This window comes from Brachionichthys hirsutus, chromosome 1 (genome assembly GCF_040956055.1).
Source record: "Brachionichthys hirsutus isolate HB-005 chromosome 1, CSIRO-AGI_Bhir_v1, whole genome shotgun sequence".
In the NCBI taxonomy this organism is placed as follows: domain Eukaryota; kingdom Metazoa; phylum Chordata; class Actinopteri; order Lophiiformes; family Brachionichthyidae; genus Brachionichthys; species Brachionichthys hirsutus.
The window spans coordinates 12,508,253-12,529,940 of NC_090897.1; the positions used below are offsets into that span (position 1 = coordinate 12,508,253).

A 21,688-nucleotide genomic window follows, 5' to 3' on the forward strand; every position below is an offset into this window, starting at 1 on the left:
AACACAAATTTATTTTGAATAAAAAGTACCGGTCGGTGTCATCTTTTCAAATTTGAACCCTTAAGGTCAAACTATTGCAGGTACTTTTTCTTCCCGCAGCTTTCCCCTGAGTCTGTGTCGTGAACTTGGGCCCCATGCGTGATCGAGTTTGTTCCTGATGAGCGCAGCTTCAACGATCGGTCTATTAATCCCATTAGTCGGGTCAATTTGTATTTATATAGCACCAAACCGCAGCACAACTCATCTCTAAACAGCAAGTCTAGAATCCACTCTTAATATTCTTGCGCTTCTTTTTAATTGTTGAATATTATTTTTTTAAACTTTGCTCCTAATCAGGCCGAACAGCCCCTCTATCACGAAGCACTTGGCTTTAATAGCAAGCTGATTTTTTTTTTTGCCCTTTGCCAATTAGCATGACATGAATCAACAATGTAGATGATAAAATGATTTCTGTTTTTAAAGGACATTGTTTCAGCAGTACCTGAAAAGTTTGACTGTGTTGTTCATTTGTGTGTTTCTACCAGACTTAATATTCTTCTGAAAAGGGCAGCAGTGGCACAAACTCTTCTTTTTTAATGGTTTGGTTACAGAGTAAGTGGTTGAAGAACAGACGACAGGAGGACGATGCTGATGCTGGCGTCTCTCACTGGTTCGATGGAGAAACGGCAACACCAAGGCAGAATGCGTTTCATTACATTTGAAGTGATCCTTCATCTGTAATGGTCGCAGAACAACATCATTATGAATCGATGAAGACGTTTGTCTGATTGATAGATTTTCACTACAGGGGAAGACTATTTAGTTATTATGCCTCTCGTAAGTAACGTTTGAACAGAAACAATGGATCTGTAATTTCTCTATCAGATCGCTGAACGCGATGATCGACAGTTTCGTACGTTCGCATCCGTCACAGGCCAGACCGCACAAACCGGCCATTATTGTGTCGCGTCAGGTGACTATGGCTCTTTTGTTGCACGTAAAGGACAGTCTGCGCTCAAACTCTATGTTAAAGACAACCGGACATCACTGTGTCTCAGCCACCGGTTTGTGTTTATTCATAAAGCGTTTCTGGGCATCGTTCCTTCCCGTTTGTCTCGTCTTTGGACAGGAAACATGGAAGTGACAATCTGCGTTCTACGGATGCTCCGCAGTTCGTCATGACCAGAGTACGGACTGATTAATGCAAGGCAGTGTTCAGGCTTATCTAATGCTTGGAAATAGAGTTTAAATCTCTGTGAAATCAGGCTTATTAGTCTGTGTGCCAGCGTTTTATGTGAGCGCCGTTGTGTTTTATATGCTAATTGTCTCTCGGGGTTACCAGGCTGCTTACCTCTGCCAGCTCTTGGATCTCAATGGGACTAACCTGATTAAATAAAGACTAAATATAAAGGTCACGTGACATGGCCTGCAGCAGCAGCAGCATATGTGTTGTCCTAAATGTTGACTGAAACAAACTCCAGTGTTAAACCTGAAGTCCTGAGGGACAAAAGTAGAATCTTGAAGGCTTTAATGCGGTGAAACGAGAGCACAAATGTTCTACACGTAGCATCAGCAGCAAAAATGTAACCTGTGTCTTATCCCGAGGTTCGGGTCGCTGCGTTCTGCGGCTCTTATCTCACACGTATGAACTGACACATACACACGCTGTCCCCACTGTCTCTGTCCAGTGCAGCATCTATGTTTGTTTAATGTGTCCTAAATGTGCTTGTAACTGCAACTTATCCTATCCTGTCCGTTCCTAAAGACGCAGAGCAGCCTGTTAATGCGCATGTGCCGAATTTCCCACTGGGATCAATAAAGGATTCTGATTCTGGTTCTGAAAATAATAATGGTAACCAGCGTACGTTGTGTATTTCACATATTAAGAAACACACAATGGGTTCTTGCAACCCTGTGTGTCCACAAAGTGCTGCGCGTGTGTCTTTAGCACTGCTCTGCCATTGAAGGGGAAGGTTTGTCCAAGACATTATTACATGTCACACAACCAGCTGTGGGTGTGTGTGTGTGTGTTTATGGTTTATGGCTTATGTGATGCAGTTATGCTGCTTTTTTAGCATCTGTCCACGGCTGTAATGCATTAGAAACATTCCACTTGGATAATGGAAGCTTGTGGTGGCTCTTATTTAATGATCAAAGGTTTCATTTGAACTGTTTCTCACTCACCCCCACCTTCAAATAACTGTTTTATCCTGCTTTGATATCAATCGTTCGGTTCTTTACCTCCGCCGAGGGGGGGGTATGTAATTGCCGGCGTTGGTTTGATTTCTTAACTGTTGGCAAGATTACTCAAAATGTTACAGACAGATCTTGATGAATTTTTCTGGAAATATTAGGAATGTTATCAGGAATAGTTGATTAAAATTTGGTGATGATCCAGAACAGATCCTGGATTATTGATCGTTTGAAAATGTTCATTAACATTGCAGTCAGTGGAGCTTCAAAATGTGTTCCTCAATATTGATTATTGACGGATGTTTATGGAAGTTGACACAGTCATGTAGGGAGGGGGCCTCTATCTCAACACAGAATCTCATCTGGATCTGATGCAGAATGAGGTCAGGAAGAAATATGAAACATTTTACATTGAAAGCCCCATTTAAGGATTCAAAAATCAGTTAAAAATTAGTTTTTATGGTTGGTGTATAAAGATACCAAGAACCATTTATAGGCCTTTGATGATGATCCAGATCACTATGTGGACCGTGTAAATCTAATTACGTGGGGAATGCACTGCTTGGCGGAGGTCTGCGCTCTCTCAGTGCTTCTCTAGTTATTTTTAGTCTCTTTTTTTTTTTTTTCTGGCAAACAGAAATTGCGTGGAAAAAGTTTCAGAAGTGAAATTTCAAGTGCAGCTTCATCGTGATCCTCAGATTCAAATGTTTCCCTCTGTTGTTTGAGCTGTGGCTGTTCTCTGCTTTTATTGGATCTCCAAGTCACCATGTTCCTCTCAGGTATTTAACACGCCCTGGGGCATGTGGGCAAAAAAACGTGTCGTCCGGCCCCGCGCCAGAGGACCAGACAACCGAGCACAATTTGTTCTCTTCAGAATGTCCTTCTCATGGTGTCAGAGGACGTTTGGATATTTTTTTTTTTTACTCCAGTACAGCAATGATAAAGGTGTAAGCACTGTGTTTCACAGGTTTCTTCCTCTTCTGTCTTTTGCCCTCTCCCATGACAGCAAATGGTGATGAGCCTGCGGGTTTCTGAGCTGCAGGTTCTGCTGGGCTACGCTGGACGCAACAAACACGGACGCAAGCACGAGCTGCTGACCAAGGCGCTGCATCTGCTGAAGGCCGGCTGCAGCCCCGCCGTGCACATGAAGATCAAAGAGCTCTACCGAAGACGCTTCCCTGCCAAAATGGTGTCTCACTCGGAGCTGGCCATGCCCGGGCCGCACCACCCGGCCACAGCTGGGATGGTCGGAGGAGGGGGCGCTGCACTTCCTTCCGGCCTCACACAGCTGGCATATGAGGGCCACGGCGGAGCCCCCTCTCCTGCTGCCTTATTGCCCCTCTCGCTGCTCGGCCCTGGGAAACACGAGCTGACCGGACTGACGCACCACCTGTCCAGCTCGACCACGCTGCACCCGGTCCACCCGGACGTCAAGCTCCAGAGGCTGCCCTTCTACGACATGCTGGATGAGCTCATCAAGCCGACCACGCTAGGTTAGTGCAGGCGTTTGGGGCGTGAGAATGTTTCCTAATTACAGTTTGGAGTAAAAAATAAAAAAGAACAAGTATATGACTGCTAAGGTGTGTTTATTGGAGTGTCACAAAACTTGTATATGTTTGTTATAGAGTATGGAGAAAGTGTAATCAAAGGACATTTATGTCAGTGTATTATGGTTGTAATTCCGGCTCTCTATTATGGAGAGGCATTCGTGCTGTCGTCGTGCTCCCAGCTAACGTGCGACTGTGAGCAGCAACGCTACTGCGATGACGTCATTTCCTTTAAGAGCTCCGATGCAAAGGCTGCAGGAGATTCCCACGAGCTGTGAAAATACTAGTAACAAATGGAGTGCCCATTTTTCATTCAAGATAAAGCCCATAATAGCTGAGAAACGTTGATAGGTTGTGTTTGTTCAGGGGTTTATTTACATTATTGAGCAAGATGAGTCATACAGTTTTCCTTTTTGGTGGTGATTTTGAGTCACATTTGTTCCTCAAAATAATTGTGATATATAAATGATTTAGAATAGATTACCGGTATTTGTTTTTTTAATTTCATTGTGCCCGTTTATTTTTCTAGCTATGAGACCAATTTCACGCAAGTGTCAAGCGACTGGGAATGAAGTGCTGCACATTTGAGCCACTGAACCATCAATAACATACGTTGACAAGAGTGAATTTATCATGACGGAGTCGTCTAGGATACGGCATTAAGTGAGCAGAAGGAGCCCAGTTTATGAGTGCAGGGGTTGCAGCGCTGCTGAGGAAACAATTCTGCACTGGATAACCCCATTATGTCTCGACATCATTACACGGATGAACCCAAAATAAAAGAATGCCATTAAAGCAAGTATGTTTCAAATTTGATGCTTCATATAATGAGAAGCAGTTTAATACTTACACATGAATGATTTTGAGAATAGTAGGAAGAACTTGAAAACATGCTTCTGAAATCTTCGGTCTTCTGTATACCATTTAAAAATGTTCATTCAAACTTAAAGACTGAATTGGTTCATGCTAAAAAAAACACCCTTTCTGCACAGGCGTTCGATTCAGATAAGGAAAACTGATTGGTGCATGGCTGCACGCGACATCTCTAAAATGCGCGTCACCATATTCAAATCGGTAACCAGCTTTAAAAAGCAGAAATGCCGTGCAGAATCTTCTCATCTCCCAGAGAATTGCCGCCGTGGCTTCTAACCAGTCTGGCTGTTAATTCGCCGTTCAGAAAGAGGCTCTTCATCTTGCTTTTGCCTTTGTTAGATTTGTCAGAATATTAGTTGTGCATCCAACACCCAGCCACATTTAGCAGAATAACACGCTCTGAGCTCCGGGAGCAAATATATTGCAAATATATGGAAATGTCTAGGTTTCCCTGCATTAGCATTTTAATGGTGTAAGACACCATCTTATGATTAATTTGCCTGCAGATGCATGTACAAACACAGCGCCTGTAGCTCTGTCATTACACCATCTCGCTTCTCTCCCCCCTCCCCCTCGCTAGCTCCATCCTTGTCTGCTCTCTTCCCCTCCATATTCCATCCTTTCTTCATCGACGCCCTCAGTTAAAATTTGCATGCAAAGTGATGAAATCAGACAGACAGACATACACCTGTGCCTGCAGAACACACCCTTCTCCTCATTTGAATCTCCTCGCATTATTCAAAAACACATTAATCCCCACGGTCGCGCTTAGATCGTTCAAGACGAACCTATTTTCCAGTAAACGGCGCATGTTGGACGAGAAGCCAAGGGAAGAGCCGAGTTCTGAGAAGAGGAAAACCCTGGAGGAAGCTGCAGCTCATTGTTTCACTAAACTGGAAAGTCAAATTTGCTTCAGAAGTGAAACCCTGCGGTGTTGGCTTGGAGGTGACGACCCTCGTTGCCCTGATAATCACAGAGAGCACCAATGAGACTTAATTAATTCTTATCCCTGACTCGTTTTCAGATTCAGTCTCCTTGCTCCCTGATCACTCTTTCACAGTCTTTTCTCAGCATGTTGGCCTTTGTCTCAACTTCTGATTAACCTCTGCACAGCCGTTCACCCCTCTCTCCCTCTTTCTCTCTCTTTTTCTTTTTTTTTTGGGGGGGGGGGGGGCACGACAGAAAGCTGTTTTATTGCCTGTTGAAAAGGCATTCAAATGCATGACTTATTATTACTTATTTGTTGATTTCCTACATCTTAGTAGTTTGTTTCTGTATTTGAGTTTGGGTTCTTCTACACCTGGAATGTAGGTTATTTGCAGAATTCATAAAGGGAAGGTTGGAATTTGTTTTAGTCCCTCAGTAAGAGCAAAAAATAAAAATTGGAGATGTAACAAAATGAAATGTTCAAGCAAAATCAATCAAAAGCCATTTCTTTTTCTTTATTTAAGTCTGTTTTGGTTTTTCTACATGCAGTAAATAATGTATGAAACATACTTCTATGACAACAATACAAGATTTATCGCTCTGACACGAGTCCAGAAGATAACTACTCTTGAAGCTGCATGCATCACCATCATAACCTTTGAAATAGTAAGATGTTACGTTTCTGGGCGGATGCATTCACATTCTGGTTTGGAGTCAGAGGAATCCAAATGCGTGTACAGTACGCGTTTTCAGATTCCCTGTATGACATTACTCTTTGGTAATTACACCATTCAAACCATCGTGCTCCCCACCCCTTCCTCCCTCAATGGGGTTAGCCACTCCACATGTTTGCCCTGTCGGATTACCCCCTACCAATAGGAATCGGGCTGCACCAGTCTCTCCTCTATCGCCATGGTGACCTCATTGTTTGAGCTCATTCTCGTTTCCTAATGATTTAGGAGGCCTTCATGGAGAACCATGCCACCGTTCTCATTATGGATATCATTCTGGATGTGCATGCATTATAGATGATTTCTGATTTTTATCGCCGTATATTCAGAAAAGCGCACGCACATCCGTTCCACATTTCAGGATTGCTGTGATGTGGAACTGTTTGTGTAATTACGTCTTGCCATCTAAGATCAAGAAATCCATTCTGATGTCGTTAATTGTGAATCTGTTTGAAAACGAGAAAAAGTAGATGTCTGGGTGTCACTGCGGCATTTACTTTACTGCTGAATGAGGCCAGTAGGTCGCAGCTATATTTTCCTTCAGTGGATTTTTAAAAGGCCAATGGGAAAAAATATATATATATATTTCGCTCCACAATGGCTTTCTTTGGTGCCGGGACATGAATCAACAGCATGGGGCCATAATTTACACTGTAAACATTATAACATCATAAATACCTGCTACAAACTTTAGCTCAGAACATGTAAATATAAAATATCCACGAGTTAGTGAGCACTTTTTTCGATTGTGCGGGGGCTTGGGTGACGTCTGTCGCTAAAAGATTCCTGGACGATTCTGTTTCTTGTCTCTTAAATATGAAGTTCACGTTAATGCCACCTGTACGTTAGGCAGATGAGAAATACTGAATGTTTTCTCATTATCATAGTCATTAGCAAACCTAATGACGCTATTCGCATCACCGGCGCTGTTGCATATATTGTCTTAATTATAGTTGGACATCAGGGAGCTCAAGTGCCTCGTGAGCAGCCACGAAATGATTGATTAGGGCTTAATGTGATATTCAGGGTTTGAATCTTTAGTGTACTTCCTGCAGCATTTACAAGTGGTTCTTCATTACTTTTTACGCCTTTATGACATCACAGGACACCAAGCCGAGAACCGTCCAATCAGAACGGTGAACGGCGTTCTGTCCGTGCTCGGGGATAACTGGGACTTCAGAGGAGGCCCCTTTCACACTCAATTCTGTTGTTGCCGCAGTCCTTCCTTGTCTGAACTTTGTTGCTGGCGTCACATTGAGAGCAAGCCAATGAAGGGGGATTGATATGTTAAAGTTGTCTTGTGGAAGGCACGTTTATTTACAGAATATTGCTGATCGGGCGGTATTTTGTTTGCATGGTTGCACCAGTCAGAAGTCTTCCTCCCTGCGGCCGTGTCCCTGGTACAGGATACAGATCAGTTGTTGCATTCATCTTGTGTCCCCCTTGGTTTGACAATCAAGTGCACGTCTCCTGCAAATACGGCATATCACATTCATTACCAGCGGTACACAAAAGGTCCCGGTGAGTACGTCCACAAGTATCTAGAACACAGAAACCTCTGAATCCTCTTCGCTCAACACAGAGGAACAACCTGAGTTCAGCCCCCCCCCCCCCCTCAGTCTCACTGTAAACACTTTAGCCGTCTCACGACAAATGAAGCCCTGGATGCTCCAAAGCAAAAAAAAAAAAAACCACACTGCACACAAAATGGCTGCCACTCGCCCCGGGCTCGTAAAAACCTGCATTATTCTCTTCTAACCCACAAGTTTTCTGACGAGGCAGACCCAGACTCACTCGTATACAAGCAGCAACCGCCTTCCCGCTGTTGCCGTCCACCTACGTCATTGAATACCGACGTGGGTTCAGTGTGTATTGGACGAAGCCAAGCTCTGCCGACATTGTAAAACGCGCTATAAAATAGACATTGATGGGGACAGCGTGGCGAGGTGCCGGACTGAGAAACTGCAACGCCATGCTTAGCGGTCCTGCTGGAATGCCTTAATGAGCCCTGTCAATTTAAAACTGCACAATCTTTTTATATAATCAAGTCTAACCGCTGCTGTTCAGGGGGAGGGGGGGGGGCGTAATCCTTCTGGAAATGTGTCAGTTGTCATTTTCTGACTGCGGGTGTGACATCCTGATCTGACCTTTTGCTGTGCAGTCTTATGACATTGTAGTTTTGGATTTGAGATTTTCTTTGCCTGTGAATGTTGCTGCATGACGTGTTTGTGTTTGTGCTCGTACGAGCCTTGTCTTTGTGAATGTGTGTGTGTCTGCGGTGTACCAAACTGAAAAAGTAGCTCGGCCACTAACAAGTTAATAAACTCCAGCTGGGCTCTATTGTGTTGCAGAAGGCTGTGAGCGCCGAGCACATTCTCTGTAGCTTAGCTCACACATCCTTCAAAGCAGGCAAACAAGAGCTTTTTAGGTTTCTGCTGGCTGTAGGGTCGGAAGCAGGAGTCAGGATAGTCCCGACGTTCCTGACTAACTGAGGCGCTGGTCTCCTCGAGCAAGCTTTATTGGATAATATTCGGATTTGATCATCAACCCAGTTGTGCAATTTGTACAACTGGATTTCAGCTGAGCTCGAGGACATAATGTTGAACTCTTTTACTGTAACAAAACAAGTGCAGAAACTGCGATAACCTCAGAAATAAATTCTCAACGTATTGTTTTTAATGTTTCTTTTGTCTGACAGAGCTGGTTCAGTAAGTTCCCCATCAAGTTCTGCAGAGGCTTCATCGTGACCCATTTGTTTCACTCAGGTGTGACGGATCGGTGACACGTCGAAAACCTGCTCCACTTTTAGAGAAGACTCACTTGTAATTGCAAAAAAAAACAAAAACAAACCCGAGGACCACCATCTAAAATAAATGAGAGAAAATCATTTGACCATATAAGGAGTAAGCAGTCACATTCAATACACCAACCTTGTGAGGATGCGGTTCCCTCCAAACAAGACTGAGAAACCCTAGATTTGAGACATGAGTTGAAATACATTTTCTATAAAAAAACAAAACAAAAGACTATGGTCCAATCTGTTCTCCTGACAGATTCTCACGTGGCGGTCGTAACCATTTGGGCACCCTCTAGGCTTCCTTGCCTTTGGTGGCAGAACTGGAGAGTTTCACGTCCACGTGGAGCAGATTGGACTTCTGAGCTGTGTGAATTTGAAAAATGATTCAGGTTTGTTGATAATTACGCCGATTCTAATTTGTTTTTTTGCCTCCTCTCCCCTCTCTGTCGTCTTCCTTTCTGAAAACCTGGTCCTGACTCACTGCTCCGCGACGGCTACAATTATCGTTATTGATGAACCTGATTATTGCTCTCTCTAACTGGTGAGGGCATTTTGTCAGATACGAGCTAATAGAAGTCCACACACTGATAACATATTTCACAGACTTCCTGTCAATATAATGTTATGATTTCAAAGAGTTGGATTGTTTTTGAAGTAGGTTTATTTAAGGAGTGTGTCTCGTCCAATTCACACCTTTACACGGACGTCACCTTGTTCTTCTCTGATGATGACGTCGCCTCAAACTGCTGGAGGTCCTCTCAGATGTGTTTAGTCTCAGCACTCCATGATACATCATTGGAGACGTGCACTTATGGCAGCTTGAGTCTCAAGAATGCCCTTTTATTTATTAATGTTTGTATTGTAATAAGCATCACTAAGCAGCAGGCATGAGATTGCACCCAACGGCAGAATGTGTGTGATTACAGTTCCCGTGGCATCATTAATTTTATCCCAGTGAAGTTAATAGAGACTGAATCTAATAAAAGTAAATCCTGTGTTGATTTTCTTTGAGAATAATTAATCCACCCCCTCCCCATTAGTGAGGGGTCTGCCTTAGTTCCTTGTGATCAGATCTAATTTAGTGTGCTTACTGTCAATCTTTCCTCACCTGTTTATATTTTTACATGTTGGATAGTTTGGCCACAATTTCAGTCAGGTATGTTTGAGAACATAAAATATAAATATCACAATGAAAAGCTAGAAAAGCACTCTGAGAGCACAGACCTCCACCAAGCACCTCTGTCTCCCTAAATTGTGATTTACACAAAAATAATGGCCCTAAATTTATTTTATCTCGATTTCTAGATTCCTTAACCATGAAAACAAACCTTTAGCAATTGATTTCACATTGGCATCATTATTAGTTTTGAAGTTATTCACAAAAAGCACAATTTCAGTAATGGTGGATTCTTCTGGATCTCGATCCAGAGCTTTTGAAGATATAACAAATCCGTTTGTCCACTACTAATTCCACAAATCCAACTTGGGGTCTTTCTGTGAGGAGTTTGCATGTTCTCCCACAAAACATGCAAGTTGGTTACACTATATTGTCCATAGGTGTGAATGATTGTCTGTCTGTGTGCGGCCCTGGGATGAACTGGCAGCTTGTTCAGGGTGTGCCCCGCCCTCCAGCTATAGTCTGCTGGGATCAACTCCAGCACATCCCGGTAACAGACAAAGCGGTTAAGAAGGTGAATTAATTATTGAAAGTGTCCAAATAAAAAAATGTGTTGAGACTCGAATATTAAATGCACAGCAGGCTGAAACACAAGTGCACCCCCATTTTTTGAAAACTCTCAATACCCACAATCCTAATCCAATCTGGATGGAATTCAATGGTAATTTAGAGGTTCCCACCCTGCACGGTTATGTCAAATGTCACAGATATTGAGGAAGATCCATTGCCTGCAATGTTAACAACAAATCCAAAGTGATCCAGAATCCAGGATCTCGTCTGGATCATCACCGAAATTTCATCATCTGTTCGTGGTAATCGTTCCTGATAATTTCATCAAGATCCGTCATGAACATTTTGAGTTATGTTGCCAACAGACAGACAGATAAATGCCGGCATTTTGGGAAATATTCCACCTCATATTTTTGCTGTAATTGAGATGATAATATCAATATCACTCTTGTGTTTCCATGGTAGGAATAAAGAAAGCCGTTTTGTGTGAATTTGGCAAAAAACAAAATATTTAATTGCTTTAAGAGAACCAGCTTTGCACGTGTGTTGACCTTTGGACATTTATTTTCCCATGTTTTTGAGATTTATGTAAAGCTAGGATTCATTTTACCTGACAAACATCGTGTAAGTTAAATGTTTCTTTAGATATTGCTTAAGATAGTTTAACTTGAATCCAGTATAAATTTACATTTAAATTCGACCCCGTCTGATCATGATCTGGTTAAACTAAACCATGAATCTGAGTCTTTACCCAGGTTGCAGTGCTTTGTTGTTTTTGAAAAACCAGACTTCTCTGATAACACCAAAAGTAAAGCATTGTGGGAAATCACAAATACTCAACTTACACCAGAAGTGACTATGGCAGCTTGTGTGAAAAATCAAGTCTGTGTGTGTATGAGAACAAGAAAAAGGAAGACATCAAAGCTCATCCCTCATGCCTCCCAACCACACACATCCAAACGCCAGCGACGGAGTGAGTTATAGAACGATGGAGAGATGAGCGAGGAGAGTGAGAGAGCACTTTCTATTTATAGCTTGCGTGCCCAGAGAGGAGGAAGACTGTTGTTTGGAAGCACACTTTTGCTTGCATGTGGTTTTTGTTCTGCAGTGCACAACCGGCTGCTCCAAAATGAAAGAATGGAACCGTACTGTAAATAAAGGCCAGACAAATAATAGACTATGTGGGAGGTAAAAATCGGCCATTACCGGTGAAATTCACGGGTGTTTGGAAGACTGATGGCAGGAGGGACACGATTGGTCCGGTAATCACTGGCAGCTTTAGGATTCGTCCGCCTCACGGCCACACAGGGAGAGAAATTGCCACTGAGTGTTTGCGAGAGGCTGCCACTCACTGGCGTTAAACTTTATTTAATTATGTAAAGCCGCAATCATGATTAATGATTGCTCGTTCTGTAACTCATAATTATCGCTAGCACAGCCGTCGAGTGAAAAGTTTCACGCCGAGATCCAGTAGTTATGCTTCATTAATCTTTTATACTAGCTTTTATACATGAAGTGAGAAATGTCCACGTCCTGGACGCTTTCATCACCTCTGATAAATGGGAGAACCAGCCCGAGCCCAGTCAAATGTTATATGGCTTCATTGAGCCGAGAGGAGGAGTCGATGATTTTTCAGAACGATAGTTGATTCTCATTCCCAGGCTGTCGGACAATGAATTAGCCTCAGACAGACCCACGGACTCTACGGGACTGAGATCGACCGGCCTCAGCTTTTCTTTCACCCAAATTGCTTTGCCAAACAATTTATGGATTTTAAGTTTGCGTCTCAATCTCAGCATTCTCATTATTTTACTAGCACGTCTCTGTTTCTGTGATCAGGCTTCGGCACCATCCAAGAACAGGCTGTATCAGAGGGAAGCTCCCATGAAACAAATGCCACCTCCATCTCAGTCAATTGCTATGACTACCTGAAGAAGAAAATAAAAAAAGAAAAGCACATTGACATGTTTTCATTTCACATCTGACTTAGAGTGAATATTGTATTTGCACAAGCTAAAACAGAGCTTTGGGAGTAGGTGGAAATAATGACTTCAGCCATTTAGTTTTGTTTACGCCTGTTCATTGGCGACTCCTATGTGGATTGTAGAGGATTTCAATACAGTGTAATTAATGGGGAGTGAAAAGGCTGTATTTGGTACAAGGGCTGTGCTATTGTGACGAAGAGTCTTGATGTCCTCCTATATTTATTGATATGCCGAACAGACATGAGAGTGCTAACCATTGTTTCAGTTAACACAAGCACAAGATGGGATGCACATGAACTTTCCTTTCCTTTGCAAACCCGCTGGTTTAGTAACACCAGATATATCTGGCACCTCCTGGACCGACTATTAATAGAACGCACATGTTTGTTCTCCTTCACCTCTGTGTGGGATGATTTGGTTTGACACGCAGGTGTTCCTTTGCTCTTGGTAGTTTCATGTCTTCGGTAATGCAGTTTATGAGGCAGTGACTGGATACTTTCCCCTTTCTTCTGTAGATAGTAAGCAGCGATTTACTGTACTTATGCAACACAGCATTTTGTCCCTGTTACAGACTTGGATCGTTGTAATTTAGATGGTTATTTTTTTTAAATGCTCCTGCTGCCGTTTGTCCCTCTCCTGCAGCATCCGACAACAGCCAGAGGTTTCAAGAGACGTGCTTTGCCTTTGCATTAACGCCACAGCAAGTCCAGCAGATCAGCAGCTCAATGTAAGAGAAGCACCACTCTGAGCCCATCATGAATCATTCTAAAATGGGCATGCCTTTCTGCAGATGTCAAGTGATAAAAATGTTTTTCTGTGCTCAAAGGGACATCTCGGGGACCAAATGTGACTTCTCGGTTCAAGTTCAGTTGCGGTTTTGCCTGTCGGAGACGAGCTGTCCTCAGGAAGACCATTTCCCACCCAATCTATGTGTGAAAGTCAACGGGAAGCCATGTAACCTGCCGGTAAAGAGCTGTGTGTTGACAGCACAACAAAAAACAAACACTCTGTCACTCCCACAGACGGAGAGTGGCAGGGTTTCATTTAATGGCTGTACCAGTGGAACCTGGTTCTCACAACATAAAGTCGTCTCCTCGGTGTGTCATCTAGGGTTATCTTCCTCCAACCAAAAACGGTGTCGAGCCCAAGCGGCCCAGCAGGCCGATCAACATTACCTCTCTGGTCAGATTGTCCACCACAGTCCCCAACACCATTGTGGTGTCCTGGACCGCTGAGATTGGAAGGGTAAGGACTGAAATGTTATAACAAGGTAGATGTTTTAAGTCAGACATTTGATGTAAATCTGTAAATGCAGTTCACAAAACGTTTGGTAAAATCTACTCATAATTTCATTGTTTTTTTTTCTCCTTCAAAAAACTTTGTTTTGGTGATTAATGGAATATTGCCATTCTTACTTGTCACACTGCAGTTTGGTGACTTACCTGGACATTCTTGTCTTTTTGTGATGCATGGGTAATATTTGCTCTGAACAAGTGGTAATCTGTCATTTTATAAACAAGCTACTAAAACATTGGATACATTTGGTGCTTCTTACACACAGACATCTCACAGCAGTCCAGTTTGAAATTTTAGACAGAGTCTTTAGTGAAGTACTCTGTCACGTGCGTGTGTGTATATGTGCGTGCGTGTGCGTGTGCGCGCAACACTGCTACAAAGTAAAGATGGACATCAGAGCAGCGCCTTCAATGCCAAAGCATCTTGGTCGCCCTCTGGTGGTGGATGAGTTTTGGGGTTTAAGTCCCGCCTGTTCCGTTTTAGCAGATAAAATTACGGGCCAAATTAAAAAGCACAAATCAAGTACATCTTCCTTCAGTGTTGTTTTGGTCGTTTTAGGACAAATGTGAGCTAAATAAGTCCTCATGCTCAGAATTGGGGGAGAAAAAACAAAGATCTCATGGAGGCTCTCATGCAGACTCTCATGCCCTCATCGGCAGTTACATGTTGTTGTTTCTTTCATTTTTACCAAAGAGTGGAAATGAAAATATTATCTCAGGTGTTGGTTGGAAGGCGGTGTGCTTTACGTGTACGTATATGAGAGTATTACAGTATTTAAGGAATACAACAACAAGAGACATTTTAACCAAGCTTGATAATTCAATGAAGAAAGAAAGAGCCCTGAACCCGGTGACCATCGATCACCTAAGCAACGGCGGTGAATCGCTCTGTTCGACGAATTTAATTCATCCAAGTCAGTTGAGCCCACTGGAGAAAATGTTCTGAGAAAGGGGGTGAACATAACACCAGAAGATATCGCCACAGCCAAGGGAAGTAGAAACATGTCATCCATCTTTACAAAGGCGTGTGTGCACGCGCGTCTGTGCGCGCGCGTCTGTGTGTCCTGCATGTGTGTGGGCAGCAGTTTACAACTCAGGAAGTGGGATTTCTGACCACTGCTGTGTTTGAATTGTTCGAGCCACAAATCTTCAATAATGGCGCAGAGTGAGAAAGGATAGCGCCATAACTTCTGGGAAGTATGACCTTATATGGTCAAAAGGCACAGTGAATCAAGCTGTTGGCACGGTTACTGACAAAATCACCTTTTGGATGAAATAACCTTGCTAATATGACAAAGTAGTTTATGGATTCATGCGCTGGTTTATAACTGAGATGGATGGAGCTGGCGTTCTGTCGACGGGCCCCGAGGAGCAGCCCCACAGTAGTAACAGTGATCCATGCAGAACATACCGGCCTCGTGAGGCCTGGCTTTCCTTTGTTCTTCCGTGCACGCTGCTGAACTCACGCTTGTCTCCGGGCAGCGGGATCAACCTTAAATTACACAGCTCAAGGACGGTCTCTGTCGCTGGGCCAGAACTCTGACGCGGACTCACAGAAATGTGTCCGTCAGGATTTTCAGCATCATTTTGTACATTTCTTTGAAACTATTGCGTTCGCGCGTGTCTCTTCCCAGAGCTACTCCATGGCAGTGTATTTGGTGAAGCAGCAGTCCTCCACAGCGCTGTTGCAGAGACTACGGGCAAAAGGCATCAGGAACCCAGACCACTCCAGAGCACTCAGTAAGTTATCGCATGTTCTGGTTTAGTATCGGGAGCTGAATCTATTCAGATGATGTCCGATCTGCAGTAAATACAATGTCTGTATGAAATTCTGTGTTTTCATTGCAGTTTAATTTGTTTAACTCGTCACAGACAACCAAGTTCACAAACCACAGCAGTATGGGGATGTTCAGTAGCTTTCACAAAAAGCGGTTCTGATAGAACTATGAAAGACAAAATACTAATAATGTGGGGTTATTGCCCTAAAATATGTCTTTTGGGTCAAACATTCGGTAAATGGAAACCTGACATTGTCCGGGTCCGTCGTTTGGCTTCAGTCACAAAAAAAGGAATGCCCCGGGTTCAACCGTTAACAGGGCTAAGTGTTCATTAAACGTAATCTGGGTTAAATTGTGAATCAATCTTGATATTGATTTGATGTCAGCCCTGTGCCTGTGTGGGTGTGAGATAATACTGAGTTGCAGAGACTCGATCAGAGCTGGATTTAGAGCTCGCTGCTTCGTGAAAGAGTTCCACACTGAAATGAAATGTGTGTGTGTGTGTGTGTGTGTTTACTCCTCCAGTCAAAGAGAAGCTAACAGCAGACCCGGACAGTGAAATAGCCACGACCAGCCTTCGAGTGTCGCTGCTCTGCCCGGTAAACGTCCTCCCTCCCCTCCTCAGGCGCCGTTCACAGCCACTCGTGCCAAAACTCGTCTGTTCATTCCTTTCACTTTTTCATCTTTGGATGTGTCTCAACACGCCCGTGCCCCCCCCCCCCCCCCTAACTTTGACTTGTGTGCGTGTTCCACTGCTGTTCCCGACCCCCTTATCGTGCACCTTTTCGACATCACGTTTGTGTTTCCTGTGCAGCTCGGTAAGATGCGGCTGATGATCCCATGCCGGGCGCTGACATGCTCCCACCTGCAGTGCTTTGACGCCACACTCTACATCCAGATGAACGAGAAGAAACCCACCTGGGTGTGTCCCGTCTGTGACAAGAAAGCCCCCTACGAACACCTCATCATTGACGGGTAAGGCAGACAACGCCCCCCCCCCACATCGCCTCGTTCCATGGATGATCTGGTTGTCTCCTCAGTTTGCTGTTTTCATGTTAGGCTAAACGGCGGCTTGTTATTCACAAAGAGCTTTGATCTCCCATCTGCATGCCTGCATTTCCCTGGACGAGGTTCTCTGACGTGTGCGTTTGTCCACAGGCTCTTCGTGGAGATCCTCAACAGCTGCTTGGACTGCGATGAGATTCAGTTCAAAGAAGACGGCAGCTGGGCGCCGATGAAGTCCAAGAGGGAAGTGCAGGAGGTCTCTTCGGCTTCCTATGACAACGGGCTGGATGGTGAGACATGAAGTGTGGATAGGGGGAGGTGTGGGGGGGGGGTGAGAGACACAAAGACCGCTCCTACACGAAGGCAGGACGGATGGCTGGAAGTGATCCGAACAGAGACGTAGCAAGCAGAGAGTGTAGACGCATTCCCCTCCCCTCTTTAGGCATTGTCTCTCTTAATTTAGTGGGACATCGACCACAATGCCCCCCCCCCGCCTGTCTCCATGGTAACATCAGTGTGTTGAACTAAAGGGCAGGGGAAATGTAAACACCAGCATGCAAACCCAAACTGAGGCGCCGCTGCTGTTGTCCAGGTTCCTGTCGGACGTCGGCGCCGTCGGATCAGCGGAGCTCCTCGTCCAGCCACGGCAAGAAGGTGGAGGTGATCGACTTGACGCTGGACAGCTCCTCGGACGATGAAGGGCAGGACTCGCCGCCTCCGCCGCCGCCTCCTCCCCCCAAAAGAGCGTGTCCCTCGCTGTCCCCCACCTCGCCGCCCATCATCAACAAAGGGTCAGACACAGTTCGCTCGTTACTTGAGTCACTGTTTTTGAGTTCAGCAATTATGTTTGTTAATAAGCGCACAATGAAGCATGCTGCTTTCTTACTCGCTCACAACGCCGACTCTGCTCTTTTCCTTGGCAGCTGAGCTTTATGGGTATTGTGGTCATTAGAGCCTGTTTAGAAGAATAACAGAGTTCTGAATGCGTGCTTGTCGTGCTTGAATCATGCCCCACCCCTCCATAAAGCGTTGTGGAAAGGATTTCTCTCCTATATTTGCAGTCTGGCGATGTTGAAGACGGTGGAAAATAAATCCAGGATGGATTCTTTCCTGGCTTATCCCCCCGTCTCTCGACCATCTGAGAGACGAGCAAACCCGCCGGCACAGACAATAACGCAACCTTCTTAATGGAGGCAGTAACTCCAACTGGTTGTTCTAACGTAAACCTGCATGCTAATGTTCTGTGCTCCATAAAACACGGAGGACATTGTTAAAGGATGCCTCTTCTCTCCCGCTCAGAGGCTTTACCGAACAATCCCAAACACTCGCAACATTTAAAAACGGCATTAATTAATGCTGAAAAACGTATTTAATGTGATGAATGCTCAGAGGTTCTAGGGCAGTGTCCTCCTCCACACCTCCGTCCCTGAACCTCCTGCTCTACCTGCTTCCAGAGTGTTGAACCTGCACCATCAGGCCTCTCCCATCAGCCGGACTCCCAGCATGCCAGCCGTGGACACCAGCTACATCCCACCCGTCCCCCCGCTTATCCAGGACTACAGGCCGTACTACCACACCCCCAATGACCTCTCAGGTGAGGACGCACTCTAGAAGAGAGGAGAACAAGTACCGGAGCGGGTTCACTGATGTACAGCACATATTTAAATATACACGTGGTTTTTTTGTGGATATAAGTGTTGTTTATATGTTCTAACTTAAATCTTTTATTTTTCTTCAAATTGTAATGAATATTGTGTCAGGCAGAAAGTAAATCTTTAGTTTCATGTAAATGACTGCGAAACAAAACATTTTGTTAAACGTATAAATGCAGCCATGCACTATATTGTAAACGTTACAAAATGTGATGCCGTCACACAGTTTAAAAATTAGTGCGTTTATAAAGAGATAAAGGTCAAATTTGACTGAGTTTTCTTGAACAGGTCTCATCTTATTTTACTGTTTCTTAAATAGAGGTGAAGTAAGCGTCGACCGTTCATTAACCTTGAAACACGTTTGCAGCTGCGGCATTGGTCGCTGTTTTGTTTATTCACCAGTGTCTCTGTTTGGATTTGATTTCCAGAGTTGAACTTCTTCTCGTTTCTTCAAGGCGACAATCACCAGGTACGTAACGGCAGCAGATTGTGTTGGGCGGAGCTGCAACGCTTCCAGACGCTCGGACTGGAGCCCGTTCTGATAACATGAGGACTCTGACCATACGCAGAACTCTAAACCTTTCCAGTGACATGCATTCAGAACTCTGCAGAAAGAAAAGACAAAGTCACCCCAGACTCGCTCGAGAAGTTTGGAAACTCTGTTTCCTGTATTTTAATGTGGACGTCGTACTAAACTCGCTTCAGGTGATGGCGTTCTGCTGTTGCTTGGTGGTTTTCTTTCATTCTTGTGTGACTGCTACTTTTCCACAGCGTTGCATGTTTATAACTTGGCTTGTAAGATGCTGCTGTTGCCTCCCGTCTCATCCACTGTCTGCTGAGCGCTAAATACCGTCCGTCCTTCCTGCCTGTCTGTCTCTAGCAGCTATTTAAAGGAGACATGAGCGTCAGACATTTGACAAATGATTGTCACCCCACAATTACTGGTCGGTTGAATTATATGAGGCGATCACAGACTTTATTTCTGATATCCGTCCCTCACTTGGCTCTGCTTGGATTCCGTTCTGACTTAAACATTTGAAATGGAACGATTAAAAAGTAAAAGATGTTCTCACAAAGCCTGGTGAGTGGGGAGTGCCTTGCTCTAGAGATGGCTTTGTTTTTTTGCAATTTCTGCTGAAGTCGGGGGAATCTCGTGTGCGATTCACACAATAGTGAAAAATTACGTTTCGACATTTCCAAAACAAAGTCTCCTGTTGCCATGGCGAGTCCACGCGTTGCGGTTTCATTGGAATGGCGTTCTCCTGACAGCATAGCTTTGTTTGACTTTGTTACCCTCGCCGAAGAGGAGGCGAGGGTATTGCAATTGGGTCCGTTTGTTTGTCTGTCTGTCTGTTTGTTTGTTTGTCTGTCCGAGCGCATAACTCAATAACTAGTAACCCAATCGACTTGAAATTTTTAGACAAGCAAGGTTCTTTCCGTGGCTCGGTCCTCCCCGAAAATGGAGTTGATCCGGATCTGGATCCAGATTCTAGAATTTTTTAAAGGATTCTTTAACATTGCGAGATAGGGCACTTTTTGACATTTTTCTTAATTTCTTCAAAACATATGGCGGTATGGATCTCAAAAAAAAATCACACAAGTACTCCTTAAAGGTCTATGACCATGACTAATTTTGGCCGGATCCGGATCACAATCCGGAGCTGAGAGCTAATTTTAGTTCTAAAATCGGCATTTTTCAGGAGTCCATCCTGACCTCTATTTTGGAGCTAGAGACTTCAAATTTGGTGTGCACACTCATAGTTCATTCTAGTTTCATATATGTTACAGTTGTAGTTGTATCTTTCCCCGTTCCGGAGCAACAAGCCAGCGCAGGTTTGGCCCCTCTGATCCGGAAGCCCTGTTTACTGTCTCACAAGATCGAATAGTCTATTGGAGGCGAGGGTCTGCAATTTCTCCCAGAAAGATGAGACTCAATCGGTAAATGTCATTTTCCTAATTCTGCTCAGCAGTAAAGAGAAACCAGAACCAGCTGCACAGCTGGATGCCACTACAGGTGATTGTGTATATTTAGTGCTGAGCCCACTGTGGTGGATTACACCAATGTCCAGGGGTGACTTTATTCCATTTATATAGTGGTTGGACGGCAGGGAAAAACAAGTGACCAACTGAAGTGTCCATGTAAGACCACAAATACCTCGACGAGTGTTTCCGAGATAGAGGCAGCCTGCGAGCAACATTTTTGCTTTGAGACACGGGCTTAAATCTGAGATACGAGCAGCTTCCAGATTCTGGCGCTGAAAGTCCGAGCGCTCCGAGCGCGCTTCACTCGTTCAGTTCAGGCATTCACCACCTCCCGTACTCGACTCCTGCACATCTCCCGTGTTGTGTTTAAAAAAACAGAAAAATAAATCCATTGTTACTGCTGTTGATTTGAATGTTTTTAGACGCCGGAACGGATGAAATTGTTTTCATTTACTTTATATGGGAAACATTGTTTTTGACATGCGAGAGATTTGAGCTTCCTGCTCTTCCCTTTCTGCGGTGCAGCATTACAACATGGTGATGGCAGCAGCGGCCGCCGCCTCGGACGACCACGAGCTGCTTCTCAACCGCTTCCTGCCCTACAACGCCACCACCACCACCTCCTCCTCCTCCCAGCTGTTCCTCGACCAACCGGGAGCCTCCCCGGCCGCTTCGCTGAGCATGCCGACCAACGGGGCGAGCAACTCGGGCAGCGCCAGCAGCCTGGTGTCCTCCGGCAGCCTCCGCGACACTCACTCCACACACTCGTCTACGCATTCGGGCTCACACTCCTCACACGCACACCCCGGGGTGGTGGCCGGCCGGGGCAGCGCCGAAGCGGCGGTGGCGGCTATTTATGGCGGGATAGCTGACGTCATATCATTGGACTGACTCGAGAAGAGTCGAGACTACAATTTGGGTCCAGCTGCGATCCAGGAAGAAGCTTTTTGACTGCAGGGTAAGTTTTGATCCAGAAACTTTGACTGACCCCCCCCCCCCGAAGTCATTAAACTCCGAACACTTGTGGAGTCATGGAGACGAGACTGCCTTGAGAGGTAGCACCAACATGATGACCGTTCCCTTCACCAGACTGACCTGAGAACAGTACCGAGGCGTCTGTGGACGTCGTGTTGCTAGAAACCTGTCCAGCATGCGAACCCACATTCCTGCTGCAGCGGCGCCGACTCGGCACAAACGGCAAAGACGCTACTTGAGCGAGACCACGGAGGAGGAAGGCTCTTTTATACAAATATGAT

General features: G+C 44.7%; 1 protein-coding gene across 1 annotated transcript; it reads left to right on the forward strand.

Annotated features, from left to right (window-relative positions):
• The first annotated feature begins 3,181 nt into the window (after window positions 1–3,181).
• LOC137911376 (E3 SUMO-protein ligase PIAS1-like) lies at window positions 3,182–21,323 on the forward strand. The gene is made up of 12 exons (XM_068755777.1): window positions 3,182–3,665; window positions 13,362–13,446; window positions 13,546–13,684; window positions 13,830–13,964; window positions 15,649–15,754; window positions 16,318–16,391; window positions 16,607–16,767; window positions 16,951–17,087; window positions 17,390–17,588; window positions 18,252–18,391; window positions 18,878–18,918; window positions 20,958–21,323. The coding sequence occupies exons 1-12, from the start codon at window positions 3,182–3,184 to the stop codon at window positions 21,321–21,323; spliced, it is 2,067 nt and encodes a 688-aa protein (XP_068611878.1).
• Window positions 21,324–21,688: the final 365 nt, after the last annotated feature.

Bases quoted from the DNA above. Each gene is read 5' to 3' on its own strand.
- LOC137911376 (XM_068755777.1), top strand. From the start codon at position 3,182: ATGGTGATGAGCCTGCGGGTTTCTGAGCTGCAGGTTCTGCTGGGCTAC. The intron at 17,088-17,389 runs GTGAGACATGAA...GCTGTTGTCCAG, and splicing joins CTATGACAACGGGCTGGATG to GTTCCTGTCGGACGTCGGCG. The intron at 17,589-18,251 runs GTCAGACACAGT...ACCTGCTTCCAG, and splicing joins CCGCCCATCATCAACAAAGG to AGTGTTGAACCTGCACCATC.